General features: G+C 31.4%; 1 protein-coding gene across 1 annotated transcript in view; it reads left to right on the top strand.

Annotated features, from left to right (window-relative positions):
* The first annotated feature begins 2,343 nt into the window (after positions 1–2,343).
* Positions 2,344–20,641, top strand: part of LOC123658458 — an 85,575-nt gene continuing 67,277 nt past the window's right edge. Inside the window, exon 1 of the mRNA XM_045593879.1 lies at positions 2,344–2,447. Within this exon, the coding sequence (XP_045449835.1) occupies positions 2,344–2,447 (104 nt within the window). The remainder of the gene's footprint in view (positions 2,448–20,641) is intronic.

Below are 20,641 nucleotides of genomic sequence, written 5' to 3'. Positions count from 1 at the left end.
ACCTGAAGTTAGGTTTGTTTTTCACTTAAAAGAGTATACATATGTACTATAGTTACTAAGAGAATCAACTCGTCTATGGTGCGTTGACGATAGAGTCACGGTCTTTAGAAGTGCAAGGTTTTCAGGTGCAATGTCGCCGCTTTTTTTATTTGACCTCTTTATATAACGATCATAAGTGTACCACGTAAAAAGGGTAGAAATTTTTATTTGAATTTCATTTAGATAGATTGTTTTGATTAATTATTAAAAATAGAATGTTTTAATTAATTATTTACTATTATTGAAAAATACTTTCATTTACTGTTATATTCTATATTGTATTTTTATATTAGTTAGCATGGTTTTTTTTGTGAACGTCTCATATGTATTTTCTTATATGATTGTGTGGTAATAAAAAAGAAAAAAAATGTAATTCAGCGATATTAAGAACATAGATATGAGATTATTAATTTAGTTTCTAGGTGTTTAAATTATGTGTAGATCGATACGTTCTTACGAATTTTTCTTACGTACATTTTCAGTAGGAAAATTCAGTCGAGTATAACTTTTCACGAAACACTACGACCGCCGCCGTTTCGTCTAATCGCTTGCTAACTTTGAATTACGTGTGGTCGGAACCACAACGATAATAACCATAAGAAGTGATGATGTGCTTCATAGAAGTGGCATAAACCTATAAACATTTTTATTTACAAAATAATGTTTAATTACAGATACAGTTGAAACCAGCATCGTCACTTATATTACAGAATTGAAATTGTACCATCCTTTTATTTGTTTACGCTTATATTAAATAATTCTAGTTATTGTATTAAATTTAAAGTAATCTTTCTTAACTTAATTTCAAATGCAAAAAATTATCATGTACCAACTCGTAATGTAGAGTTAGCGTATTTTACAAATGTGTCTTTCACCTTGCAAATTCTTTTAATCTTTATTTTAAATCAAACGTACCTGAGGTCTGTACAAAACCTTTATTTATGTATACTCAGACAGAAATCACCCTTTGCGTCGCCCGCTCGACGCATGGGAACCAAGAAAGCATTCAAAATGATTTATTGTAAATGGTTTTCTACTTTGTTGGCTAAAATAATAAGACCCGCGCCTGGATCGCTGTTCTAAATTCGATATTTTATTGTTACTTTTTTCCCTTGCCGCATACCGATACGCGCCACGAAATTTAATTTGCAATCCCTTTGTTGGCCCATTAGCTCAGCGATTGAATGAGTCAGCGATATGGCAATCAACCGCTAAAACGAAAGAGAAAAGTTAATTAGTGCCAATAGATTAAGTTAGGACCATAATACGATACAGAAGTGCGAACTGCGAACTGAATGAGACATCAGACACAACTACAAAAAAAATTGAAGCACAGTAGGAATTGCCGATCGCTTTGTGTGGCACGAACAATACAATTCGACGTCCGGCACATTGATGGTTTGACTTCTAAGGTGTCATAAGAATTAGTGGACTATTATTGCTCCATGGACTCTTTGGTCAGGTGAATAGGAGATAACAATAATTAGCTGGACGCAACAAAAAGTGACATAAATTCCGCATAATAAGTTCTCAGTAATGCAAAAAACGTCGTCCGTGTTTACCTGAAGTTCTACTTTTTTGCATGACTCGGAACGACCGTGGACCGATATAATAAACACCTCAATTCCTGGCAGAGGCACTATTTAATGATTTTCTGTTGTGATCTTGCACAATCCTCGATAGCTTGATTTTTTTACGTCAGGATTGCCAGAAAATAAAGGTTTTTGTATATCTTAGTAGCGATTAAACAAAGGGACAGGGGCTCGTGTAAAGGTGTGATTTATTTATTTTGCTTTAACAGTTCCCGCTTGACCGCCTTAAACTTTTTTACTGTGACGATAAAATCAGATTTCAATATGAGGCGTAAAGCAAATATTAATTTTATTCTTTATTGTTTCAGGTGCATAATGGAATGAAATTGGACATTATAATAGGATATTTGTAATTGATTTTTATGTCCAAAATTTTTATTTTTATTTCGCGATAAAATAAAGATGCTGGGGTGTGCTTTAAGGAAAGTGACTTCGATCTTCCTCTTTGCTATACAAATCCATTTGAGCTCGGCCGACAGCCGGTGCTTAGACAAGTAGACAAGTAAATGAATAGTTAATATTAATAATAATTCTATTATACATAACATTGACAATATTTGGCCTTATATAAGAAATACATTTAACTCAAAATTTAATAAAAATCTATCGCAAGTTAATTAAGCTAGTCAGTCACAATAGTAGCAATAGTAAGTTACCAATAGAGGAAGTTAAACTAAGGGGTAGTGTTCATTGGAAAGGCCACCACGGTGGTATGCTTTATATTGCACCTTGTATCGACTGCGCGCTGACTGGTCGCTACGTCACGTGGCTTCCCGGCGCGCGACTGCAGTGCTGGATGATACTAACTGTATACACGTGAGTACTGTTTTATTATATTTCTGTTTTGTTTTATGTAAATTTTAAATACATTTGTAATGTACTATTACCGTGACCCATGGTGACGAATTCGAAAGAAAATGTGAGTTTAAGGGCCTGTATCAAACACAAAGTATATGTTTATATTATTGTTATTATTATTGAATTCCATTTTATTTATGAGATAATTCTGAAGTTATTAATTGAGGACAGATAAAGTCCCAATGGACTGTTCTACTTCTTGGTCTTAAAGTATATTCGTAACTTATGTGCAGGATAAACGTTATCCATAACAGATGAAATCGGCACTTTAGAATTCATGAACTCCTAAAACTTAATGTATAAGTCTAGATAGCATCGCTTAAGTTTGAAGTGTTCATGATTCTCTATTATTTTTAAACTCTATAGCAAAGAAAAATATCGTAATTTAATTTATTTTAACATATCTGAAGAAAATCTATGACATGTATTTGTTTATTTTTGCCTTAGAACTTGGGTTATTTTAACTTAATTAGGGTCAGTAACATGCTTGTGACATTCCTGATGAAACTGGCGTCCATGGGCTATGATTGACACTTATCATCAGGCTGACCGTTGCTTTGCCACTGTACTGCCATCAATATGTAAATACTCATGCGCTTTGTATAACGTAGTGGCAGATTTACATTTTTATATGTCTGTTTTGATACGTATAATATCACAACAAATTTCCGATTAAGACAATTATGCGTAAAATATATTTAATAATTGGGCACACATGAGTTCACGCCATTTTTGGCGCGAACTTGTGGAGGCCTATGTCCAGCAGTGGACTGCGATAGGCTGAAGTGATGATGGAAATTTAATAATTACATCATACATATGTTTGATGCTAATCGACCGCCAACCCGCAGTGAAGCAACCCGTCAACCCGTTGTGGATCAGCGATCCATCTCCTACATGAAGATTAGATCCATGCCCAGTAGCGGGATGTTACTGACTGTGTGGCTATCGTAATACATGTTTTTAATTATCCTGTTACATTTTTGATTATAAAATTAGTAATATTATTCTAATAAATTACTTGTGTAATGGATTGGCTCATTTTTAAGCGCAAAAATTACTTTGAAAGCTTAACAATAAGCGTAATTTAGTTGTCATCACAATCTGTAAACATTTGATAATACAAGTAAGTGTTAACTATAACTGAAAAAATATACTGGATGTGATATGCAAAGGGTGAAATTTGTTTAAAGGTCATGTGATATTTTGTTAAGCGGTTTATAGCTTCAGTTTTATTGATTGTTATTCAAGGCCTTGGTAGGTATTTTTTACATTTAATTAGATTTTCTAATTTAGTGTGTATAATATAGGTTATTTTACATATACACACGTAAATATGTATACTGGTTAGTTGCCATAAATTAATTTTAATTTAAATTCTCGGTAATACAGTAAACTGAGGATCTTCTATTTTCTTCAAGAAAATTGCGTTTCATTTTGATTTTTTTCTCTTTTATAGTATTTTAACTTATTTATTGTTACTAAAGATATATATATATATATATATATATATATATATATATATATATATATATATATAAACAGATGATTGAGTACTCTTTAAGATAAAATCTTGTAATAAATATAATTAAAAATATATATTAAAGAACATATACAGGAAGGTTATTAATCATTGCAACAGTTTACTTTATATATTAATTCCATCAAAATAATTCATTGATAAATAAGACGACACCCCCTTCAGTAATTTTTATACATAATTATGCGCTTAGGTTATGCGTTAAACAAACAGTCATTGAAAATTTGACAACAACATAAAATGTTTGCGTTCTTGGTTTGTTTCAAAAATCGCGATTATGTGTTAAATTGTCTCGAATTTAACATTACTTGATAACAAACATTATTTTAGACGTCGTTAGATAGGATGAATTGTAATCGTTCGTTGTGCGCTTAAACGCGAGAACAGTAATTCTTGTTATGACTTTCTGCTTGTACATCACTTTGTTTCATACGTTTTGCATAAACCTATCAAAAATCGATGGAAATAGTTAGCGCACTTATACCTATAAAGTTGTTAAAAAAATGTATCATACATTATTTTTCATCGTTCATTTTTCATCACAAGACATTTTTCAAGTTATATATAAGAAAAAAATTGAAAGTTTGAGGTACATAATATAACTTGTCACATTTACATCTATGCCATAGAAATATTTATACCATAAAAATAAAATTTTATTGTTTTTCATAGATAGAATGAACACCTGTGTCTGTAATCTATAGCCGGTTACCTTATAGAGAATTTTTCTAACTTATGCTCCTGTCATAACACACATTTGAAAGGTCAAAATATAATTTTTTGGAGACTTTACATAAATATATTATAACCTTAACTAATAAGATCAGCCCACTCACTTTATTCAATTTGTACCAAATCAGGTCACAATGGCGGAATTTAATAACAACGATATCTGAGACGAAATATGATATTTTAGTTAATTTTACGACATTGAATACAAAGAGTCGTGCTAGATCAATCTACAAATATCTAATAATCGCAGCAGGAGTTTTTGTTAGAAGAAAAATACTCGAACGTCTGTACTTTGTCATGTAAATCATACATTTGCATATATAGTGGTTTTTTTTTTGCTACAGAATAAATATTCTTATTCAATTAGTCTAAAAGTCGAAGAAATGTTTTATAAATAAAAAAGAAGGGTCACGAAGCCGGGAAATTTATAAAACTGTCTCCAACTTAGAAGGGTCTTTAAGTTAAGCTAGCGAACATATAAAAAATATCAGTCAGAATATAACCAATTCTTAAACCATTGTTTTCTTTAAACTTTTCAATTTCAATATCACATTATTATTTTTCTTCGTTCCTACGCCTACTTTATACTAAGTAATAGACAAATCTACGGACTCTAATAGTTTCAACCTAATAAGTAGCAATATTTTAGCGTGGTGTCTTTAATAATAATAAAAATAATATATATATATATATATATATATGTATATGTATGTGTGTGTGTGTGTGTGTGTGTTTGTATACCGTACGTTTAACTATGTATGTATAAATCTCTTTGGAATATTTCGAAGTAATTTAAATCCTGTTTGCATCTTATTGCGAAGCAAATAATAATATGTTTGTATTTAGTTGCACTAAAGGATTGACTTCTGTTAAAATATAATAATACTATAGTAATAACATAGCGCGGTAACACGGTGTAGTGTATGATTACGTAATTCTAATCATAAATCGTCTGTGGTTCGTTTAAAACGAAATCGTGACCAACGATACGTATAAAGTATTTAAATGAAGATGCCTCGAAAACCAAATTAAATTAGCCAAAAAAATCAATTACAATTGTTGAGCAGTCGGTCGTGTTTCCTTACGTATTGTTTGAGATTTAAGTCACGTTTTATTATTTGATCTGTATATATAATAAAACTTTAGCGTTTACATATTTTTCATAACACACCAACTATGTGACTGTTGCTTATACAACCGTCAAAACAAAAACAAAGATAATTGTCAGTCAACGTAAGAGATACTTTAATGTATGTTTAACTAGATTTCTTTTGCAGTTTTATTCAAGTCGACTTTTAAAGCTGTGATCTTTTAAGATCACGCTACTACTGGATTATGTAGCTTTTGAATGGAAAGAATTATTAAAATCTGTTCAGTTGTTACGGAGCTAATCCATTACTAATGGTAAGACACGTGTTTTTACTCTTTGTAAGTGATCTACAGTAGGTATAAAGTCAAGCGGCTCATTAAAATTGTAACAAAATCTAAATATAAAAAAACCAAAGTGAGTCGCCTCACACCTCTACCACCTAGCTCGCCATTCGCGGATTAAGAAACGTCGTCGGCTCGAGACAATAATAAAACGAGTGGGCACTATTGTTTGAACGTACATGAGGTTTCATATTACTTATTACAACATAACCATGTAGACATTTTTTACTACTGTACTATACTTACTGTGTAGGTGTGTATTAAAAACGTATTAATCACTATTGGAATGCTTCCAGACACGTTATGCAACGGAATCAAATATTGATACTGGAAGTGACATTAACAGACGATCGTCTGGCTCAATACTTAGGTAGATACAGGGGACATCTCGTGTAGGGTCGAAGGTTCTTTTGATATTTACTATTTAAAAAATTAAAAATAGCACATACGTATAGAGAAATCTTTTATTAAACTTAATTAAATTTATTACATCGCATTTTATTTTATTAGTTATTAAAATAATCATTCAATATAAATACTAGATAATTTAATAAATACATATAAATAAATATGTCTTGCTTTCTTATTAATTAAATTCAATTATAAAACTTAGAAACTTCTTTAGATTAAATGAAATTGGTTAATTGATTAAATGCAAACCGCGGTAATTGTGATTAAATTTATTTATTATTGATAATTACTATAGTTATCATATTACTCGTATTTAGGTTTATAGTAAAAGTGTAAGTCATAATTATTATAAAACTAGCTGACCCGGCGAACTTCGTATCGCCTAACACAAACTTTATCGTATGATATTAAAGTTCAAATTGACTTTTAAGTATTATCACAAATCTTTTGTATGGGAGTATAGAAAAGTGTTGTTTTTAGACTTTTTCAGGAAATTAAATTTTTTTTTAGAATTTTTCTCCCCGTAAGAACCATCCTCGTACTTCAAGGAATATTTTAAAAAAATAATTAGCGAAATCGGTCCAACCGTTCTCAAGTTTTGCGCTTAGCAACACATTCAGCGACTCATTTTTATATTATAGTGATTAAATTTATTTATTATTGATAATTACTATAGTTATCATATTACTCGTATTTAGGTTTATAGTAAAAGTGTAAGTCATAATTATTATAAAATTCATTTTGGTACCAATTTTTTTGTAGTAATTGTTATACGTCAGTAATAAATATTCCTTTTCCATATTTGTTCATTGCCTTATAGGTGAATTTTTTTTATTCTTGCAAGTTGTTTTAAATATTGAAATTATTAAGTAATTAGTGTCAAATTATAATTACAACTATCATATAATACGAGACGCAATCATATAATTGATGCCAACACTATTTATTGGCGTTCAGGGTCAGTTTCTTATTACGACGGGAACTCGACTAAATAAATTTAAGAAAAAGTATAATATTTGAATTTACTAACTACAGAATCTACCAGTACGGTCTTCTCTAATATATTTTAATTATAATTATATACGAACGTTATAACTAATAAATACATAATAGTAATGCTATCTTTTGATACATTTAGATTAAAAAATGAATATTGTAACTGAAAATTTTTACTGTTAAATTTGTCTAACATTAACTTCAGCTTGTTTAGTGATTTTGATTCCGTGTAACAAATACCACACCCATTTTTATTGATTAAATTTAATTCATTGTTAACTAATTGGTAGAGCAATGATACTAAAACAATTTAATTCATATGTCATTCATATCAACACGTACTGACCATAGGTCTTATTAATTATTATTGAGTCTATTTAAGAGGAAGTTTCTTTTTAGTTAACTGTGTTTAAAGTGTGAACGTATTTTTTTGGAATAAATAATTTTTTTAATGTATGTTCGGGGGATAGCTTTGTCGTTTATGAACCGATTTTGATAATTCTTTTTTTGTTGGAAAGGAGATATCCCAGGTGTGGTACCATGATTAGAAAACCAGGATCTGATGATGGGATCTCAGAGAAATCGAGGGAAAGAGGGAAACCCTTGAAAATCCACATAACTTTTTACTGGGAGTACCAGTTTTGAAGACTTTTAGTTTAATCGAAAGCCGATGTTTATCATGTGGTTACATTTAAATTTTATCGAGATTTAATTAAAACTTTTGGAGTAATCTTTGATAATGCGTATTAACTTGACAATTTTTTCGTCTACCTACGTTGTACATACATTATTATTTTAAATTAAATAATATTTTGAAATTAGTAGTGCACTAACGGCAATTATTTGACTCAAAATTTTCATCTAGGAAGTTAAACTATTATTAATGATTTTAGTCGTTGAGGTATTCTAAATCTTTGAGGTAGGTTGGTTGACCTAAATCTGACTTAGATGTAGACGTCAGCTGATTTGTCTTTACGTCAAAATCACATTTTTTATGTTTGAATCTATACTTACCTTTAAAAAAGTAGAATGAATATTCCTAAGTCGTTAATAAATTTAAATTAAGCTTTCAAAATATATAATAGCGTGTTTGCCTATACACTTGGCCTTAATAAGTTTTATTGAATGTTAGAGAGGCGCGACGTGACGGTTGTCCAATATTAATTGACGGATTAGTTTTTTTAACTGATTGTGACCAGAGATGAATGGCTATCGTTACACAGTAATGCTTTGCTGTAATAATTTTAAATTGACCCTAACAATTTAAAATTATTAAAGTGAAGTAGCCGTGATTTCAACGATTATAAATTAGTAATACATGATGTGTTTATGTAACTTTTAAGTTGTGATATTAACTTCTCTATTTGTATCTATCATACTAATATAGTAAATGGAATTGATTGTTTGTTTGGTGGAACGCGTCAAACTATTCATCTATTGGAAGGATTTTAATTATTCTTTTTGTTTTACAAAGGCTGTCTATCAAGAAGTATATATTCTAATGCACAGGTCACTTGTACTGTTTTTTTTTTTTTTATTGTAATGAAAGCTAACAATTGATTTGCTTAGTAATAATTTAAATTTCTTGACCAATTTGAAACATTATTAATTTTTATGCAGGAAAAGTAGGGTTTCAGAGTAATAGCGAATGCGTTGCTAATACACTGTAAGCCAAAAAAGGCTTTAAATATATTACACTCATTTAAATAAAATCTAAAAGCTAGTACGAAACCGAAAACTTGACATTAGTTCAAAGATAATTAAATAATCTAAGGAATATATAATTATGCTTGTGCTTACCAGCTGAGGTGGATTGTTTAATTTCCGTATTCATAAATGTAACAAATTAATTTGTACGATATAATAAAACCGATTTGTTTGTTTTTGCACTACCAGTGCTAAAACTTCAAAAGCTAGATGTATTTTAAAATTTAAATCATATTGGATGATTTTAGAAAATATCGAAAAAAACGGAACATCGGAGGAAAAGCTGTATTCGCCTATCCGCAGCAGATAACGCAAGAGGTCGAGCAGATATGTACTTAGTAAAAGATTTCGTTGCCCAACAGTCGAATATCAAAAGGCATATAGGTACATACAAGTACTGTAAAATAATGGAAAATATTATAAAGCATTAGTTACAAAGTACAAAAACGTATCGTAAATATGTGTCAGGAAACATTCATAAACTGTTTCTAAGTTTAATATTATAATGCGTGAAAAGAAGTTACATTATTCGTTGAATTGTCACTTTATGGTCGCAGTACAATTGGAAAGCTACTTTTGCTCCACCGGGTGTGTAGGTGGGCGGCTTTATTTGGGACGACAAGGACAGTTGAACTTTTTCTTACGAATTTTAGTATTTTGTGATCTATAGCTTTACGCCTAATTTTTATGTAAATTATTTGTTTAGATATAATTTATAGCAGACGTTGTAGAATAATTTACCTTGATTTATTTTCTAAAGCGTGGTACATATTAAATTAAAGATGCTGATAATATTCTACATTCTCACAAAACTATTATTACAAAACTAGTTTTTTACTTATGAGATATATTACATAAATAAATAAAATGAGGGGTTAAAAATACTTTATTCTCAAAAAGAATACAATATCCACTTAAAAATAAAACACACGTTTTGTTCAGATATGAAGATCGAAAAAAATTAATTAATTAGCGTAACACTTTTAAAAGCAGCTGGGCATGACTGATGTCAGGTGGGCATCTCGAGATAAGAGGGATGCTGCTTTAAAGATGAAAGGGTATGATGATTGTTATCGCAAGATCATAGGAAATATTAATATGACAGCGGTTTACATCCTTTGTCATGTTTTATTGTTCCTTTGAATGATAAAATAATTTATGTATTGTATTAGAGAAAATTATTACAAATTATATTTTAAAAATATAATAAATACTAGCTCCCGGCCCCTGCTTTCGCCCGGGTTGATTTGAGGAAAAAATAGCCTGAAATTGAACAAAAAAATTACCTACCGTCAATCATGTTGACATTGTTTCAAAATTAAAGCTGTCATATATATAATTTTAATAATTAATTAATTTACAAAAACAAAAGCTATAATATTTTTTAACTTGTGTATACCGGTAGAGCAAGCAGTTATCTATAAAATGATATATAATTTATGTGGAGTAATAGTGAGGTTTTTTCTAGAAAGGGAGGCAAACATCTTAACCTTAGCGTATTAATATATATGATGTTAAATTAATTTCAATAGCAAAAGCGTGTACATCTAGCTCTAAAATATTTTGTTATATATTATTACACTACACGATTACAGTACACTACAGTAAATCTAATAATATGAAAGCAAATATTCTTTTGCAAATTAAAACATACCTAATCTATTTCAAAACTATCTTCGATCCTCTTTGATGTATCTACGAGTATATATCCATATCTATTCTTTTTACAATTGTGTTTTAATGCCATGGCGTCATGAGATCGAGTCACAGCTGAAGAAGTTATTCCACACGAGAAAAATTAAAATAAAGATTGAGAACTATATTTTTCCCGATTTCGGTTAAAAATCACAAATTTCTGATACGATATATTTGAAATCATCAAAATAAACAGAATTGAATTAATCGAAGCAGCCTCTACAGTAGACACCTTTTCAATTTATTAATTCGATATTGCGATCAGATTACAGGATTAATTAACATTGAAATGAAATTCTACGTTATTAAGAAATTAATTCTGAGGATAATAATGGAATCGAAATTATTTTAATTAAATAGAACGTATCCTCGAGCCTGACACCTCGTAATAAAGTTTCCAAGTAAAATTAAACGTTCATATTGATTTCGTGTACTTATAATAGCTGAGCGCCGGTCCTTTTGATGTGATCCTCCAATATGCGTAATTGTGGGTTTAGTGTTCATACACCGGCGCAAGTGACCAGTGGTGGCGTTGTTTGAAGATTCAGCGAAAATGTCCGCCCACCGGAGCCGACCTTAATAGCAGAGGTGCGGCCGTTAACATTTTAACATGCAAGGCTGTTTCTAAGTAAACAAAAATACTGTTAGTGAAGTTTGTACTAGCTTTGTTTTAATTATTTTGAAATTAAACATACGGGTATATCTCTATCTGTTTATATTGGTGTATAACAACAGAAGAGTGTCCTTGGGCATTTAAATAAGAAAAGAAGAACTGACTATTTGTACGACTTAAAATTGTTTGAAACCATAGATTTATATTCATGAAAGATGTATAAATATCTTATCAATTCAATTTGTAGACTCCTATTTTGAATTTGATATTGAGTCATAATTTATTTTTTTATTTTTTATTATTTTATAATTAATTTCAATGTCCAACCTATTTGGCTGAGTTTAGAGAGGGCACGAAATGTAACCGTCTAATAGTGGACCATGGTAATGGTGCCACGTCTATCGGGTGCAAGCGAAGTAGTTCTCATCGGAGATGTTAACAAATTGCATTTTAGACCTTACCTAACAACCAACATTTCACACGAGTTGTCCTGCACATACCAGAGCCCCATGGATCTTGTATATGCCACCTGCGAGGTTTACACAAATATGCTCATCCAACTCCACCACCCACTTCCTAAGAATGAATATCTATTCTATCATTGAATGGTGATTCTTGGTATTACCAAGATTTTTGCTGAAAACCCTATACTTGGTCTATACGCAGAAAAAAAAACCTAATGGACTGGGGATACAGGATCGGCGAAAGAACGCGCGTCATGATCATCCATGAACAAAAGGTGCCCTTTACTTTCGGCGAGGTCGTTATCATCCAGACGAAGACCGAGAGACTCCAAATACAAAACAGTATACCTTATGGGGTAGTAGTGGTGACAAGACACTAACACCTATGTCTACTATGCTGAAGACAGTGATGACGCAATCGGCAGGTTCCCGAATATGATCTTCTTGCACAACCTGAAAAAATTCTGAAGCACCTACAAGTGCGACATGTCGCTGGCACGGGCATTGCTCAAGATACAAAGGGCAAGCATAGGGAGAACATTAACCTATAGGTATAGTAAAAAGTGTGTATGTAAAGAAATAAATAATTATATATTGTAATAGAATAATTCCAACAGTTTTGGACAACGTCCTATCTTTACTAGCCCGTGGATGTCAATTTAAAGTAAATAAATAAAAAATCTATGAGGCTAAATATAATGGAACTATGTGGAGAATTGTAATCAGATCTTCGAAAATGGAACCAACTTAATATGGATAGACGATTAAGCAAAATCGACACATTTGATGGTGTGTGAGTACAAGACAACTTTTCCTTTCTTTCTCTTTTAATATTTAAACTATTGTAGCATAACACTTTGATTCACTAACGCTTCGCCTCTAACTTGAACGGTGTTATCACTACTCTCATTTTTCCGTGGCGCAAGTGTTTTTAATGAATAGACATTATATTTAATCGGGGGCTGAATTTTTCCGATAAACCTTTGATGTCTTATTAATGATGCCCATCCAACAGGCTACGATTAATCATAAGATATATTTAATCGTTAAACTTTTAATTACGTATAAAAAATGAATCTCACCTCTACTATAAACAGGCTAATGTACCTTTCGTCCTACTTATTTTGCAAGCTTTTTAATATTAACGAAAGTAAAGACTACACAATATTCATAATCATGTACAAAAAAAAAACAAAATTGTGAAAAGTCTTCACTGTTTAATAATTATATATTGATACTTATTACGGTTGAGACTGCAAAACAAAATAAAACCGAAAAAAAATAAGAAGTGATCCCGAAATGGGTTTTTGTGTATGTTTATATTACGTTGAATAACTTTCACACAATACCTCTGTCGAACCAATAAAAACTGGTGATTGATTGAGCATCCGTGTTTAACAGAAACGAATGAACATTATGAATATTAAAAAGACTATCGTTTTTTAATCGTGTAGGGCGTTAAGAATTTAGTTTATAAATTAACTATCGATTATAGTATAACGTTATAAGTTGTGTCGGAATACTTTAGTTGCCGCAACGGTTTTGAACCAAGCCGGGGCGTAAACGAAATACATTTCTCTATTCGATAGTACGAGAGTACTATCAATTTCATAGAGCAACTTGACATAAAATTTACAATAATTAAACATATTTTATTACTATTCACAAACATTAAAAAGATTTTTTATAGTTTGTCGTTTTAACCATATGCGTAAAGTCACGATAGTCGTAAACGCACTCAGTTAAAATTTAAAGATTAAGAATCATTCGAGTTTAACCGAAAGACTATAAAAACACGTAATATCTGCATATTGATGATATGTAGCACACGCTTCAAGTACTCTATCTGTGTGTTTATTTTATGATTATATATTACTCGAAGTTTCACTAGTGTTGAGTTTTGATATAATTGCATGCTTTTCCGTTTCGATGACTCGTGGCTTACTTTAGGGCCTTATATATTAGGACCTTTACGAAACTAGTTAAAAAAAAAAGTGCGCGTCAGTTCCGACGCATGACTGGAATTTACTGCTTCAGATCGAGTGTCTAAATAGGCACAAAAAAGGCTTACTAGTCTAAGAAAAAGATTAATACCATATCAAATGGTAAATAAACTAATCAAATAACGCCATATTAACGTCATATTATAATTAATTGGAGATTACTTGTCCAATTTTAACTATTACGCAAACAAAATTTTTATTATCAAATATAAAATGTACGTATTGAAACATATTGAACCGGAAACTTTAATTAAAATTATATTTAATGAATATTATTTAAGTGTTGAGAATACGATATTGTCCTAAAATAAAATTTCATATTCATATTCTAGCAAGTGAGGAGTTATAAAGAGCGTGCAAATAATATAGTAGGCAATAACATAAATGTAGTAGGAATATAATATGTAAGATTATGAATGTTTGATTTCATTTTGCGAGGAACGACAAAACACAAATGGGCGTATTTAGGCGGAGTTCGCTTCAAAGCGTAAGCGTAAAGGTAGACAATACCCACACGAGAAACTCCTTTGTTGATCCCGTATATATAGTTTTTTTTTTACAACTAGGTCGGTAAATAAGCGTACGGCTCACTTGATGATAAGCGCTTGCCATAGCTGGCATTTGCTTATAGACGCCTGCAACACTAGAATCATCGCAAGCATGTAGCCGACCCTACATAGTATTACATTTTTTGATTTTATTTCGTCACTAAGCAGCAAGATTTATTATCTACCGTTAAATAAATATGACCAACTCTCAAAAGTTGTCCTCCAAAAAGTTTCTGTAAGTATATATACAATACTGGACGTGGACACTGACGAAGGGACTGATCCACAAGTTCGCTCACCGTGCAATGGAACGGGCTATGCTTGGGGTTTCTCTCAAAGATAGGATTAGAAAAGAGACTATCCGCGAGAGAACGAAAGTATTCGACATAGCCCACAGAAGTAGGAAGTTGAAGTGGCAGTGAGTTGGTCATCTGTGTCACAGGACCGATGGCCGTTGGAGCAGACGTATCCTGGAGTGGAGACTGCGTCTTGGCAAACGCAGTGTAGGACGTCTTCCGGCCCGCTGGACCGATGATCTACGTAAGATTGTCGGTGTAGCCTGGATGAGGATTGCGGAAAACAGGAACGTCTGTCTCGAACTTGGGAAGACCTATGCCCCGCAGTGGACTGCAATAGGCTGAACTGATATATTCAATATATAGATAATCCAACCAAATCAAACTAACTAGATATTTATAGGCAGTCTTAGTGCTGTTGATCTTATAGTCTAGTATAAAGCGCACGTAGAGATAAGTGGAATAATAACTAAGAGTCGGTTGACTAACTTAATAAAAAACACAAGTCTAATGAAGAAAAGTTATATTATTATTATTATTTTTTTAATTTACGATATAATAGCACCGAGTTGCATTTTGTTCCATCGATCTATTAAGGAGAAATTTCGAGTATATCAAAAACACTTTTACGATTATTAAACCCTTCGATTGACAACCGGGAAGGCATTCTCGTCGTTCCCATATTTTTATTGCGTGTAAACTCGTCGGCGCGTTTTTATATCATCTCTTTTAAGTGACATAAATTCTAATACAAAGTCCATTTGTGTATCTGGGACGTCTTAAAAGGTATACGGATAATCGTTTTTCTGCTTTTTACAAGGAACAGATTTCAATTATCGGGTGATTTGATGGGTATAAAACGCGCTGGTATGTGTCGGATGGTGGCGCCCAACGGCGGCTGGTGGGACGCCGAACTTTTTAATTTTTAATTCGTAGATGCTAATTTAATTATAGAATCCCTGTTTTAATGTTATACGCAGCTGTATCCTGCCGCCTCGTAATTTTTGGTCAACGGTGGTTTTGACTGCATTTTATAGTTTCGGCATTTCTTTAGTTATTTTCTTACTGCGTTTTATTAAGGATTTACTTTCGTATTTTAATTAGTAAATTCATACAGAATACATATTTACTGAAAACGAATACATATAAAAGCATCAGATTTAAATTTTATGATTCTGTGAGTTTTTTATTAAACGTGTAAATAAAAATGTTAACTTTTTATTGCCGATATTTATTTTTGTAAACTGTGTGTAGATTTATCTCGTTGATTTGACGCGGGATGTGAGATTAATATTAAATAACTCCAAATGGACTTTGATGTAATGCGACATATTATTTACTATAGAAACGGATTTTGAAGTTGTACAAAGAAATAGACACGGCAATGCGTTTTTGGACTTATGCTTGCTTTTGTACTGTACAAAATTAGCTTATAATTAATTATATATAATTATGTACAAACAACCAACCCGCATGCCCAGCGTGGTGACTATGGGCAAAGCACATGAGTTCACGTTATTTTTGGCGTAAACTTGTGGAGGCCTATGTCCAGCAGTGGACTGTATAGGCTGTAATGATGATGATGATGATGTACAATGTTATATACCTAGGATTGAAATCTATAATGTACATAGAAATAATAAACATATATTTATAATAAATTTTCAATATAGCTCCTTGTTTCGGGATGATGCAGAAATTATAATTGAATAAAAATTGTGTTAATTTTTTTTTTAAATTTAATATATCGAAGTAAATACACCATTAGTGTTTTCTAACTAATATTTATTACGTTGTCATATCTGTGCTTTACTGTGCCTTTACTAATTGAGTATCTTGAAAGGTCGTGACAAGGGAAGAATAATTCCAAGCGACGAGTGTTACTGATACAAAACTGGAAATAAATTAATTGTCTTTTTCTTTTTTAATCCTTAGGAATGTTTAGATTGTACCGTTAAAAGCTTCTATATTATACGTTCGACTATCGAATGGATTTAATAACCGAACATATTACAGCTTACCCTTTCTAAATGTTGGCACCATTTGACTTAACTATAAATTTGTGTTTAATGCTATTTGGTTGGTTTAGTTTGTAAGGTTGGGTACCCAAACCCAAGGTTAATCTCCACTGCCGCAGCGTCGTGCTGTAAGGTTATTCCACTAAGGAAACGAACTAGTACGGTCCGTCTGGCGCCCGATGGTAAGCGAATGTACCATGGAAGTCTCCAACGCCAGGAGAATCGCAAGTGCGTTGCCGACCCCACTCTTGCTGCCAATACAGCGTGTCTCCAGGATCTTTTGCTAATTTACTCACAACAGTAAGTAACACAACAATACTTGAGAACAGCATTGTTTTGCCTTGATGTTCTTAGGTTAAAGTACTTACCTAAGCGGATTGTAGTAAACTTTGAGCAAGATATTTATTAAATTTTTGCATACGCTCCATTTATATTCTTTTTATAAATATGCTTTCTAATAGTAACTAATATTTGAGATTTATAATTAGAAAAATATAATTAAAATAAAGTTTTCGCGAACCAAGCAAGCAATAAATTAATGTCAACTTTTTAAACTATTCTCACGCTCTTCGACTTATTTATGCTGTAAACAAACATCAAAGCCTAAAAAAAGAAAGTAAAAACAAAACAATATATCACTCACACGCTTTATATCAAATTAAGCTTTCCACTGTCCACTGTGGACCACCGAAAGATAGATGGGACCTAGTTATATTATAACAAGGTAGAACAAGGCTACAGTGCGTGGATTCAACGCATTATCGTTTCTATTGCTAATGTGTTAAAGGTATTCGGAAATATTACATACAGGTGCACAGTACAGCGATTCATCAAGAAGTTGTCAATTATTATTCTGGTAGACGCGGTCATCTTGAGAATGTTCGCTTTAATTAAAATTTATTCGATAGCAGTGGTCAAGCTCGAATGTTCATAGCTTCAAGTGCAATGAGACAAATATTCCGGATTCGCTGTAAATTTTTAACATATATTTTTGAAGAGAAGAAAAAAAAAGAATAAAGGAAAAAAAAAACATATAATTTACATACTTACAATTGGCGTTTTATGGGAAGATTCAACTGATATACTGATATAACTGATATATTACGTGCTCTATATTTTAAATAAAGTTGTTAAGTAAAGTTAAATATTTATTTAAAAATAAGAGATTTCAGAAAGTGAATAACGTTATTAAAACTTTATTATAATATTTTTCAATAGATTAAGAAATTTCTATTTCACTAAATACATTTCCTACGTTAACAGTATTTTTTTTAATGAATTACTCAAGATGTCCGTATCACACACATAACATGTCTACCTTGTGGTAATTTATTTCTATCATTAAAATATTAGACCAATTAATTAATACCGATCACGAATTTATCTACTTACATAGAAGATTAGTACGTTTATAGGTTTCAGTAACAAAACGCCTTCGAGAAGGGTATTAATCATCCGGCCTTTAATGTAAGCCTATCAATTAGCCCCAATGACTGGTAATTAACACCAAACTGTATAATTTTCTTCGCTCAACGTCTAACTTTCAAAATTTATCAGTGGCTTATGTTCGTAACACGAGGAAGATCGATTTAATGTTATCACGTTTAGTTTATACCTTAAATCTAACAAAGTTACATAATTACCCTTTTCATTTGGTCTGTGCATGAATTTACCTACCCTTCTTTTTGAAAAAGTAATATTAAATACGCAATAAAAATAATATTTTCGATTATTCAAGATTTTATTATAAACACATATTACACATACAAGTTTATATACACCATAGAAATATATCCATTCATTTCATGTACATTTTCAAAAATATTTGTTGGATGTTGCTCAGTAGGGGTGACAACTGACAATAATCATTATCATGTGTCAGTTGATAATTTCTTAACATAGCTTTCTCCTTAAATATACAGTATTAACTGTACTGTATGTGTGTGTGTGTCTTTGTATACCACTATATTGGTATATATAACGTATATTTTATAAATTTAGTGTGAATTGTTTTAACAAAAATAATTATAAATTAGAGGCACGCAAGGCCGATAAAAAAGTTCTTTACTTTACTATATGCATATTTCATTAAAGCCCTGACCCGATTCAAGTGCTCAGGCCACTCTATCTAGGCACCTATCTGAGCTAGATTTTTATCGTATTCGTCGAGTCTGGGACTTTATGTAACTACTTCAAGTTCAGACCGATCTTTATCGGTTTCAATATCTGTTATTAACCCATTTTAATTTCGTTTTAGACGAAAAGTATCTAACCATTTACGAAATTGCTTTCTTCGTTGCCTTGGTATAAAAATTTAGCTGAAATGTTGATAATAAATTTGAATTAGCACAATTAGCTATAGGTTTCAATCTGGAATCTCATCGATTAAATTTTTATGTGATAAAAATGTCGAGGTTGCCTGGCAGAGATCGCTGTACGATAATTAGCGATAAGGATGCCGGTTGCTAGTTGTATTTTCCTAACGTCATGTATAGTTGCAACTTTGTAATGATATGCGAAAGTATAAATAAATAAATTATGACATTAAGGCTCGTGTCCGAAAAAATCTGAACGTTTCAGATGAAATTCTGAGACATTAACTATTTTCGTAAGTCTAGTGGGGTGTAGCGCTGTAGAATAAGTGCTGTGAAATGGGTTTCTCATTTACACAGAATGAGTGTGTATTGCAAGTTATCAGGTTGTTACAAAGGTACAGTACATTTAACCTCAAGACACATTGTGTATAAATACGTAAATATCACCACAAATAATTCTCTGTATCTGTTCGTAGGCAATAACCTATCTGAAGTGAGATAAAACGAGTAAAATCCTATCTTATACTTGACTCGTAATACCAGTAACCAATTAGCAATCTGAATTTTATTTTGATAAAGTTGTACAGTAGCTTTGTAAGCATATGTTATCCGTGTTTAAGATAAGAATACGAAGTCGTAATTGGCATTAAGTAGGCATGAGATACGATGAAAGAAAAATTCTTTCGGATTCATTTACATCGACCATTGGTTTAATCTTTTTGACGCGCTTGGATTAAAGAAGTATTGATTTAATTATAGTAAACCGTTAGTTTGATAGCGTTGAGGTAATTTAAATACGACGAATCGATTTAAATGGATTTTAAATTCCTAAATGCAAAATGATTAGTCTACACATTTTATAACAAACTAGTTAACCTGACGAACTTTGACCGCCATATTTTTTTTTCGTAAAAATTTCAATTTTTTTTTTATTTTATACAAACTTTGACATTAGAATAACGAACATAACAATAAAATTATTATTTAGTTTCATGCAGTCGCTAAGAAGTTATGCAGACACGCATATTTTGGCGAATCATCTTTATATTATACTAACTACTCTGCGCGCATTGCTACGCTACTTACTATATTTATTTTTTGGTTGTACCAACTCAGAAACTTTTGTGGGCTCATACACAACACTTTGCAGAAGATCATGAAATGATCAAATGCATAGTTTACGACTCTATAAAGAACATACAGACAAACATGTATATATATATATATATATATTAAAACTGAAATATCATAGCTTATATGTAGAAAAAAAGTTTTTAGAAATCTTATAGAAATATAACAATAACTACGTGCTCATTCTAGGTAAAGCTTAAAATAAATGTTATTACAGAAAAAACTTTTAAATGTCTCTTTATAAATAGCGCC

This window comes from Melitaea cinxia, chromosome 12 (genome assembly GCF_905220565.1).
Source record: "Melitaea cinxia chromosome 12, ilMelCinx1.1, whole genome shotgun sequence".
Taxonomy (NCBI): Eukaryota; Metazoa; Arthropoda; class Insecta; order Lepidoptera; family Nymphalidae; genus Melitaea; species Melitaea cinxia.
Note: the sequence above shows the minus strand (reverse complement) of the source record. Positions and strands in the feature narration are given on the sequence as shown.